This window comes from Dendroctonus ponderosae, unplaced genomic scaffold (assembly GCF_020466585.1).
Source record: "Dendroctonus ponderosae isolate FM_Combo_2020 unplaced genomic scaffold, Dpon_F_20191213v2 Dpon_F_20191213_5, whole genome shotgun sequence".
In the NCBI taxonomy this organism is placed as follows: Eukaryota; Metazoa; Arthropoda; class Insecta; order Coleoptera; family Curculionidae; genus Dendroctonus; species Dendroctonus ponderosae.
Window position 1 is genome coordinate 7,445,790 of NW_026018715.1, and position 11,641 is coordinate 7,457,430.

General features: G+C 36.7%; 1 protein-coding gene across 1 annotated transcript in view; it reads left to right on the forward strand.

The window, feature by feature from the left end:
* Positions 1–661: 661 nt before the first annotated feature.
* Positions 662–11,641, forward strand: part of LOC109539551 (GATOR complex protein Iml1) — a gene marked incomplete in the record, with an annotated part of 16,747 nt that continues 5,767 nt past the window's right edge. The window contains 11 exon segments of the mRNA XM_048666934.1: positions 662–1,226; positions 3,779–4,125; positions 4,181–4,590; positions 5,028–5,215; positions 5,272–5,755; positions 5,811–6,001; positions 6,430–6,729; positions 6,780–6,908; positions 7,982–7,999; positions 10,133–10,544; positions 10,597–10,791. Of these exon segments, the coding sequence (XP_048522891.1) occupies positions 1,184–1,226; positions 3,779–4,125; positions 4,181–4,590; positions 5,028–5,215; positions 5,272–5,755; positions 5,811–6,001; positions 6,430–6,729; positions 6,780–6,908; positions 7,982–7,999; positions 10,133–10,544; positions 10,597–10,791 (2,717 nt within the window).

The following is an 11,641-nucleotide window of genomic DNA, read 5'->3' on the forward strand; positions in this document are numbered from 1 at the left end:
GCGGGGAATCAAAAGGCATAAAGGCAGGTATTTGCCTTTTTGCTTTGTTGAAATATCGAAATCCCAGATGTTGACTGTTACTGAGCAGCATCGTAGGCGAGCCCTAGGGCTAACAGCTGTTATTTCAAAACACATGTTATTTTAAATATCGGTCACAGGTACCGACTGTTCCTGATCGATATCTGTTCCAAAATACCTGTGACAAGTATTTCTTGTTATCCTTAGTATGCAAGGGCTGATGTTAAAAAAAAAGTCATAACATTATTATGAGTAACGTTTTACCATTTTATCAAAATTTTATTTGAACACAAAAAAATGTGACCACATTTTTTACCTTTCCCACTTAAGGGCAGTAACATGTGAAAAAAGTTTGCCTATCTTCTATTTTCATGCTAATCACTGATTACAATTCATCTTACCACTTAATTGAAAATTGGCCATTCAATACTTCCGCTATGTTTAATATAAACAAATATTGAAACATGTCCAGACTAGGTAAATAGCCCTACCAGCATCGTAGGCGAGCCCTGTTATTTCCAACACATGTTATTTTAAATATCTATAACAGGTCCCGACTGTTCCATATCGATATCTGTTCCAAAATACCTGTGACAAGTATTTCGTGTCATCCCTAGCTCAAACGTTTGGCGTTTGACATCAATTTTATTGAGGTTATGTCAGATTGTTTGAAAATCCATGAATTTAATCTTATTCTTGCACAAACTTTCCCTTATTATTAGTTGTTTTAAGTAAATTAGCTGTATTTTGAACGTGAAATTATTATAAGTCGGTTAATATTGTGCTTTCTTTAAATATTATCATTGTCTGCCAGAGTCGCAGAGTATTTCTACAATATCGCAAACAATTTTTTTGTAAAGTTTTTTCGACCTAGTTGATAAAATTTGATTCTTGAAGATAGCTGTTTAATTATTTAGATATTGCTATTCTTGATGGGAAAAATGCTTGATAACCATTATTATCTGTTTCTTATCGCATTTAGTTAAATAGTTCTTAATCAACAACTGCCTCAACTAGACAACAAATTAGTTCGTATAATCGTTCATTGAACGATTCAATGTTTCAAACCAGTTCTGAGATCCTGAAAAAAATAGTTTCTTGTTTTTTTTCGAGGACAGCTAATAATTTTAATAACGATTTGGCAGCAAGTGTTAAGTGAGCCATCATGAAGTCATTCAGGCTCATTGCTCACCAGAAAACATTCTGCGGTAAGTAAATATGTGTACTAATTTAGCCAACATATTTGGAACATGTTAATCAGAATGGCATTGCGCGGCAAAAAAATGTATTTAAAGGATACTGAGTATATTACTTATAAATTAATTTAGGGTAATTTTCTGGTTTCGAATGCTCTCGCATTCGAAGTTGCGTGCTCTTTGGTAAAGATCTAAGGAGGACAGCCAACCCTTTCTAAAAAAATGTTATAAGTGTATTTATATTCATTGTATATACTTTCCTGACTGTGTTTCAATTCCAAATCAAATTCATTCCTGGGTTTCAGTCATTTCTTGTCTCTATTTATCAATCAAAATACGTTTCGGTGTATTTTTCCACCATCATCAGTTTTTATGTGTTTTATATTGTGTATTTATATTCAAAGTAAAAAATACATTTGTTAAGTTGCGAACAGTTTGCCACAAGAAGGTAGAGTGGTGTCTTATTTTTATTGATATACTTATTTAATGATATTTGTTATTATCGGGGATTTGAGTGTAATTTGGTTTCTTTCTGTTGATATTTAATTCAGCAAGTTTGGTTTTTCAAAAAGAAAATAGTAAGCGATGCTAGTCGAATCTTTCGTTGTTTGAGAACTTATTTGCATAAATTACTAAAAATATCCTCGTTGTTTAGACAAACAATACTGAACGCTTTTGATGGTTTAATCACACGGAAAGACTCTTTACCGTAGCCATCGGTAGTTGTCGTCGAAATTCATACAATTAAGAACTATGTAAAATTGTTGAGCCCATAGAACGATTTAATCCCATTTAACTTTTTGTTTGCAATTTACGCGCCATGAAGCCATTTAATATCTATCTATCTGTTGATATTTAATATCGGACTGAACAAAGAGAGCTGCTGCCGTCTTAGATTTTTTGCAGCAGAAGTTCGTGAAACTCGTCGGTTTCATTATAAGGAAATAAAAAAATATTTTTTGAAAATGTTTCTCATTTTGATTACTCCGGTTTTTAACTAATTTATATTGTTTATCAGAGTGACTGTTTTTATGTCGGAGACGCATTTTCCCAATTTTGCTATTGGTTTATTTTTCCGTGCTCTCTTCTGTTACGAGTACGATCAGTATGAACTCTTTCGGCTTCAATTGCTTCAGATAAATTATTTTTCTATGTTCGAAATATTGGAATAATAATAAAATAATGTATCTTAGCTTGATATCTTCCGTCCAAAAAATACTACGTATTTTTAGGTTTTTATTGTTTTCATTTATGTATCTTTGGTACAATATTGTTGAACCATCAACTACAACATACAGGGAGTATCAGAAATAAGGACTGCAAATTCAGGGGTAGATAGACCTTCTTCAAATATGGAAAAAATCCAAGTATACATGCGGCCGCAAAAGCTTCGATTTCAAAATACTTACAGGGCGTCAAACTTTACTTTATGCACTTTTGTGAAAATCTGTTTTATAAATTTTAATCAAACTTTGTGGGTACTGAAGGCTGTAGGCGGAGGTGCTTATTTGACGTTAATACCCTTATGTTATTGGATAATTTAAGGAAAAAATCTCCCACCACTGGTTTCTTGAAGAATAAAAATACATCTTAATTCACTGTTGAATACTGAAGAAAAAACAACTCTTTTATGTTTGTCGCACGAGCAACCGTTTTCCGGTAAAAAAAATTTTTATGATTAAAATAATCTAGGGGTAAACTGTAAAATATTTCACTGGCGCTGCTCAATAGGGCTTGGAAGTGTATTGATATCGATAATTTTCAAACAACTATGATAAATCCACATTAAGTCTTTTATAAATGTAGGTAGCTAATTCTTAAATTATTTATTTCTTAAAAAAAGTTTTTTTTTTCCGGAAAACTATAGGTGGTACGATAGAAGCAAAAGAGTGCTTCCTTCTTCAGAATTGAACAATCGTTTATGAGATATTTTTTCTTCAGAAAATCAGTCCAGTACCATTTTTTTCTTAAAAAATAGCCAATAACATAACGGTATGCACGTCAATATTAAAAATTTATAAAATGTATCAATTGAAAATAAGCACCTTTTACCACAAAGTTTTATTAAAATTGATCAAACTTTTTTTGCAGATATTTATATTTTTGTGTTTTTCAAAGTAAAATTTGACACTTTGTACTTCGAAAACTCAACTTTTACGAACCCGTGTATATTTGGATTTTATTCAGATTTGGCCAAGTCTATTTTCCCCTGAATTTACGGTACTTAGTTCTGAGGCATCCTGTATATTTAGCTCCTTTTCTCTACCACAGCATGATTAATTTTTCTTATTTCTCTTGTTCTGTTATTTAACAGCATTGTAAGTTGTAGAATGTATTATTTTCTATATAAAAGGGAGTTATGAATTCAAAATGTTAATTTTGAGGAAATTCATTCTTCCCAAATACCTTAAATTTTGAGATAAAATACTTTATGGAACCGTTTATTCTTAAATGGAACATGTTGAAAGTGTCGTGAACTGATGACAAAAAATTTGCACACTTTTACTTTGATCCTACATTAACTTTAGAGACCAATATAACGTTTGATAAATTAATATATCTAGAGGATGACCTTGTTATAAGCCACAAAGACTATCCGGAAGCCTGCCTAAACGACATCGTGGAAATCTACCATCAAACCCCGGCTGAAGAGGGTCGGAAAAAGAGCGAAATTGAAGAAGAATATCCACGCCTCCTGCTGCAAATCACGTCTTTTAAAGACGATTTGCTGCAGGCAACCAGAACAATCAGCGTTGAGCAAAGTATTGCTGCAGCGTTCGGGCTGCAAACGTACAAATATGTTACAGTCCGTCTGGTGATTCCCGATGATGTCGTTTTGGAGTCCATCGAACTAACTTTTAGGGATCAGTACATGGGGCGCTCAGAAATGTGGAGATTGAAAAATAGTCTGGTACGGTACTTCCAACAAAGAAGATTGCGGATGAACAGGAAGATTGCTGTTTTAGGTCAACAGCTGCGTCTACACAAATAAAAAGCTGGAATTTTGTAGCGGAGTTGTGCGCTGCCAAGTCCACGAAATGTGGGCGCAAGGCGAAAGAGTTGCCTGCGGAGTGATCACGAATGATACAAAAATCGTCTTCCGTTCCTCCACTGCCATGGTTTATATATTCTTACAAATGTCCTCGGAAATGTGGGACTTTGATATCTACGGTGATCTCTATTTTGAAAAGGCTGTAAACGGTTTCTTATCGGATTTGTTCATGAAGTGGAAAAAGAATGGAAGCAACCACGAAGTCACCATAGTGTTGTTTTCAAGAACATTCTACGAAGCACTCAGTTTGGAAGAGTTTCCCCACCATATGAGAGAGTGTTTGCAACGGGATTATAGAGGCCGATATTATGAAGATTTTTATAGGTAAGTGCAAACCATACATCGTGCCGATAAATAGTTATTACAGATATTTTTCAATTAACCAATGAGAATTACCGAGCTTTTGGGTTTTATTACAAGCGAATAGTGCTACACTTGGTTGCACACGAACTTCTAGTGAACGAGACGCTGTTTAAAGAAGCTCGTTCGTTCAGTCGATCACATGTTTAAATTGTCCTCAAAAACCTTTGTGTTTAGCGAAAGTTATTCAGAGATTAAACACATGTAGGTACGAAACAATCGTAAAGAGTTTGGGTTTCGCGGTCATTGCTTGAAGCTGGTCAATGTCGCGCTTTTAGGCCACCGTGGAAAAAACCTTTCTTGCTCATGATTTCACGCAAGTGTAGCGTGCATCTTCACTTATCCGAGCCTCTGGCGATATCCGACTGAATATCAAAATCAAGTTATTTTCCTTTTTATAGGGTTCCAGTTCAAAACGAAAGGTACGACGATTGGAGTAATATTCTGGTGCAGCTGCGTAAATTATTCCAGGAATACTTAAAAATTGTCCTGAAGTACCATGCCAGACCTAACATCACTATACCAGCAGCCTCTAATAGCACTGCCGCCCAGGGAAATTTCCTGGAAGTCCTCAACATGTCCCTCAACGGTAAATTGGCAAACTTTACCGATAAAACACTCGCCATTGCGTTTATACGGTTTCAGTATTTGAAAAGCACTATCTGGATAGAAGTTTTGATAGAACCGGACAATTGAGCGTTGTAGTTACTCCGGGGGTGGGCGTTTTTGAGGTGGATCGGGAATTGACTAACATCACGAAGCAAAGGATTATAGATGGAGGTGTGGGCAGCGACTTAGTCTGCGTTGGCGAACAGCCTTTACATGCCGTTCCTCTACTAAAGTTTCACAATAAAGACACTCACGTAAACGTACCGGATGACTATTCCATGCCCCACTGGATTAATCTGTCCTTTTATTCTACCAACAAAAAAATGCCCTATTCGAACTTTGTGCCCAGAATCAAACTGCCTCCACCGCTCACCGACGAAGAAATCGAGAAAGCCAAGGAAACTTCAAAAAGAGAGCTTCTGTCTGAAGATGAGTCCATCCACAACACATTCTTCGATTATGACGGCTATGATGCCGCAGTTTTTCAGTTGCCCAGCGCCTATCATGTACAAGAATCGTCGTAAGTTGAGCCAAAAGACGAAAATTAAGGCCCATACGATTGGACGATGTTTCAGATCAATTCACACTAGATTGCCGACTAGGCACAAAAGGAGCTCGGGAAGTTTGCTAGAATCGCAAGAATCCAAAGGCAGAAGGAAGATGTCTGATCCTGATATTACCCTGCTTAAAACTGACAACAGACGCTCCGAGCCAATCGCTATTCCTTCAGCAACCAACAACTTACTTATTTCACCTCATACTGAAGGTAATTTTATTTTATTCGTTAAAACTCAATTAGTCAGCAGAATTGGCTCAGCCACGGTCCAGTAGTGGACTGCAAATTAAAATGTAGGTACTACTGGCTACACGATCTAGCGCAATTCATTATAAAGAAAAGAGTTGCTAACATCGTTTTTCAGTTCTTTAACCAAGGCACATACATTTTTTGAGTTGGTGTTTTCGGGATTGGATAGATACACGACTGAAATAACTTCTTTAAAAATGCGAGGCTCAAAAGTCTCTAAGTTTATTAAACGCTTCTGTGTTACAACATCGACGAATGGTTTAACCATCGGCTATCCTGGTCGTTTCAAATAAACACACTTTTGAGACATCTTCTACTATAACCGTTGTCTAAAAATTGCCTGAGCCTGATCGAAAACACTTCACCAGAAAAACACATTCCCTTTGCAGACAAGGAATTTTCCCCGCCAGTAAGAATGGTAGTGGGTTCCGAAGGATCTCCACCTCACGAGTCTAGAGCGTTAATAAACCCCTTTGATCCATCACACGTGACGATTAAATTAACATCAAACCGCCGCCGATGGACTCACATATTCCCCAAAGGACCCACAGGGGTTCTCATCCAACAGCACCACTACCAGGCTGTTCCCGCACAGCCTGATCCTCTAAACGACGATAATCGACAATGCGAATCGCAAAACGGTCAGCAGCAGAACAAGTCATTGGTGGCTTCGGCTGCTTTGCAGGACTGTGAGTGTTTGATGCTGGGGTAAAATTCCGTTGCAAAGTGGCTGTTGCAGATTGCAAGAAGCGGCAAAGCCAAAATCCTGGATCTAGTAGCTCGACTACGATTAAACATTCTACGAAAAGTCTTACGTTTCTGTGGGGCGCCACAGGCGAGCAGGAGTGGACGCCTGCTTTAACAACAGGTATTATTGATGTGATTTGTTTGGAATATTGGTGTGCTTGATAATTTAATGGAGGAGCTTTTCATTACTGACTAGTGCAATTTAGCATGCACGAAACGGTGCATTCGCTTTATTAACAACGAGAGTGTGGTTTGTTTAATTAAATTCAATAACTGCTAAAACGTGCAGTCCTGGACTTTTTAAACGGTATTTGAACTTGATTTTAATTTGCGTTACTTTTGCATCACTTTTCCTGGGTGATTTACAGCTGCGTAAAACGGGACGTATCTGCAAATAGTGCCTGTGTTAGAATTAAAACACAGAACGAAAGATGCATTTACTTGCAACACTTTTGAAATTAATCTTGCGAATGTTTCGCAGTTTTTGAACACATTTGGGATAGAGAAACTACTAAAGTTCAACATTTAGCAACAAAATTTTGCACGCACACCAAGCGACGGGCCGATACTAACTAATAAAGCTAAATGTACTTTATGCTACCAAAAACTCCTCCACTATAGAATATGTAGCCGCTCAAACTGATTATTCTAGTTCTTCAGGTAGAAGAAGCTGAAACTCGATCCGAGTTGAGTAACCAAAAAAATTACTTAGATCTTAAGTATTTTATGTGCCAGTAAAGAAAATATAAAGCGATACGCTCATTTTTCTTCATTTAAACGTTCATTTTTCTTCATGTCCTCGCTTTTATATTATTCTTATTACAAATTAACTTGTGTGTTGCTCAGCGGGTGTTTTAAAGTCTATTTTCTAGACACGAAAGCACCTGATGGGTACCACTAATCACACATCTTGTTCACGCTTCATGAATGTTGATCATTAATACACATTGTCCCATACAGGGAAGCTCTGAAACACGATACTTTATAGTGCCTACATGGTTGAATAATTTAAATCATTTAAAAAAATTGTTAAATTCAAAGTTAAGTAGGCACTATGATGTGATCGCAAACACCATGTGAATGTACGCTGCCGTTTGGAAAATCCATAAATATAACAATCAAGTACCAAGATTCCCGTCGTTGACTATTTACTGTTCTGTTCCATGGCATTGTCGGTGTTCCCTGGATATGCAGTCAATGACGTAATCATAGGTTTGGACCTTTTGATTTTATCTCACTATACTGAGTAGCTTTTGCATATTATTGGCTTTGGGTTCATACCATTAGCACTAAGCGGTTGTAGGTTACTTTGGTTTGGGTATTGTGTAGATCCATTGCTGTACATGTCCATGAAAACTTTTGTCGTTTTTGATATGCAATTACTAACAGCCTGTTTTCCTACTAACGTTCTATAGACAAAGTTGCGCTTCAGCATAGCTATACCTTTGGTCCTTATCAATATTTTAATATTTTCAAATGCCGAAGTTCGTTGCTTGCTATATATGTAACATGTATGCATCATATTATTTATATACATCACATTACCAAAACTACTAGATGTTTTTCACATGGCAGATTGTCTTATACAGAGTATCTTTATATGTTTTCAAAGCCAATCAATAAAACTTACGTCGTACATCCTGCATATTATAGCAAACGTTGATGTGTTTTAAGATCCCAGCAAATAATGATGTAAGGTTTTACTTAAACAAATCAACATTCTCCGAAATATTCACGTTTGTTTCGAAACTGCAGGGTGAAATCAAAGTGTCTATTTCCCGGAGAATTTAATACTTTCAAACAGAACCCATTTTGTAGCTGATTAGGAAACGCGTTTTTTTGTCATAATAAACAGACAAATGTCTCGATTTTCTATATAAAGTGTTTCAATGCTCCAATTTTGCTCAATCTTAGCGAATCCAAAGAGCCTTTTCCGGTCATTCTTTGAAGCTGGTGAGTCTTTCGGCTCTTAAAGCCGCCGTGACGTGAAAATACTGAATTCATCAAGTTTCAAATGAAAAATTTGCTTTCAGTCGATAGAGCCTCGAAAACAAAGCTCAGTTTAATTTATAAACTTCACCTTGTATTTAATGAACAATCTGTATTCGATTAACATTTCTGATACAATTTGATTAATTTGAAATCCATTGAATCGGGTTTATCAACTGATCATTATGGAGAGGGACAATTTTATTAATACTTGTTTATTACTATTTATTTATATGAATTTTAAAACATCCATACCATAAGTTGCAATAATACGCAGGGTGTTCGATTTGGAATCGCGAGGTTTCTATCTACTTTAATCTGTCGTAAAACAATCAATCAGGAATATCCATTGGTGCAGTTCGCCGAGAAACACCCTGTATAATTGAATAGTATTTTACAGTATTTTTGTGCTAAGCATCTTGGAGTATTACATAGCTTAAGAAGTCTAACTTGCTTTGCCGTAAGATTAAACATGCTTTAGTTTAATGGCATTAGTTTGCGAACGAACACCTGATTACCTAAGAGCCATAAGAGTACCTACCTATAGAGCATGAAAAAGTGTTTTAGTATGTGATAATTGGCCCAAATTAACTAATAGAAAGTAGAATTTAGTGAAACTATTGACAAACAAATAACTACCATGATTGAAGGAAACCCTAAAATAACTCCACAACATAATAAAAGGTACTATGTACAGAATACGAGTATAGTTAGATTTGTGCTTCTTTTGGTTTATGCTAAAACAAGTTATGAACAAATCAGTATAATGAATAAATAACAGCCCCCTTGAATAACGGTTTATCGCCGTTTGTTCGTAAGCGATATATTTCAATTAATTATGCAGTTGTAGTGCTCCTTTTTTCCTTTCCGGAACGAGCCAAAAACCGTTTGACTCGGTATATCAGAAAAATGTGTCTGAATGTGTCGGATGATCGTCCCATTTAGAGACTTTTCCAAATCATAAGGTGTAAGAAGTAAGAATAATAAAAGAAAGGAGTTAAGAGGAAATACTTTGTATGTTTTTAACTAATGAAAAATAACTAAGGGCTGATTCTATTTGTATAGTAATTCCCAACACTAGAATTTTTGGGTTCTGGTCCAGTGCCTCTCTTTAAATTTGAACTCCATTTATATTTTTTTAAATGTGTAGTTTTCCTGTTGCATATCCCCTCTTCTGACCTGTATTTGTAGAAGCACTGTAAAAATAGTCTCAAAGGAGAAAGTAGACTAGCCGAGCTTTAGAGCCTCTTTAACACTTATCCGCATGTCACCATCTGGAAAGTAATCTCTTCTGTAGATCTTGAGCTGAATCGCTTCAAGGCATTAATGTTTGCCTTTCCTGGCTCTAATCTATAGGAGTCGATTGGAAGTCTTTGACTATACCAGCCTGTTTGCCCATCACTACGGACTATTTCCCGGACAAACGGACCTTGCATACGGACTATGTGGTGTCGTTGTACAGCTTGGTTCCAGACAGCGTCTACGCGGACTTTGCCCAGCCTCGCGGCACCTACAAGAAGCCTCTGAGCACCGATGAAGTGTTCAAGGAGCTGATTTCTCAGAGACTGGCTCAAGGTTTTCAGTTGATTGTCATGGGACCACGCAAGCAGGAAAAGGGACCCAACGTGCAGTCAGGCCAATTGAGAAGCAACTTGATGAGGAAGAGTCCGACGGATAACGATGAGATGTACTTTCTGTCCATTGGGAGGCTGTTTCACAAGATTTCCCTATCGGGAAATACGATTTCCGTTACGCGGTATAGACCGAGGTAAGCAAGTGTGATTTTTATTGACTTTGTCTAGGAATGGTTCTTCTTTAAGGCATCCATATCCAGGCTTCAACTATCAGTATAGGTACCGGTTCCATGCCCCATACCACGACACATACGAAGAATCATATGCCACCTTTACAACTGAGAAGCTGGAGCACTACAACTGGAATTATTTGGATCATTACGTTTGCACTGGAGGCGATACTACGGACTTTGTGCTAGTGGATGCCTTAAAGTACTGGAGGTAATTCTATTGGAGTTTTATCAGAATTTGGGTCTATATTTTCGAAGGTCTCTACGGAAATAGTTGTCACTGCTCTACAAATGTTTTCGGCCGTTTCCGAATTGTAAATTACTCCAAATGTTTATTTATTCATTATTTTTGCTTCTTCCTTTTGGATGTTTGTGATGAACCCTAATCAGTGAAAGTCAGTTCTCCAGATGAGCTATCGAAAAGGTCTTAACTACTGATTTGTATTTTTAACGGCTTAGGAGAGATACGTTCTTTTAAACTTTGCGCACTCTTAAATAGAATATATTTTTGCTTCTGTCACTTTGGAAGTTAGAAATTAACATTTGAAACAATATGGGACTGAAACGTTTTTCTATATACTTACAAAAGACAGATATACATAAAAAAGTCTTCTTGCTGTAGCTTACTATTTGTTGTATAATCATAAAAAATTAACGCTGCGAACAAGGGCGGATCCAGGGGGGGATCCCATTCAATTCTCTATCCAACGATGCCAAAACGAATTCTGTGGCTCGAATGGTTCTTGAGAAACTTCGAAAAAAGCAGCGTCATGTTCAAGTGGATTTTGCAACTCAAAAAAAAAACCACGCAAATCTGAAACTTCTTGAATTTAAGCCTTTTTTGAGAAAACTGCCAACATTTTTCCATCCATGGTTCACTTGCTAAAAAGGCCATTTATTTCTCTCTAGAATGACGTACAAATGAGCGTTCTTGTTCATTTTGCCTCCGAGAAATGAGCGAAAACGGGACGGAAAACATGAAATTTTGGCATAATCGTGAACCTAAGTGTTTGATATTCAAATTTCGCTTTCTGGATCAAAACTACTCGAATTTCCTCACT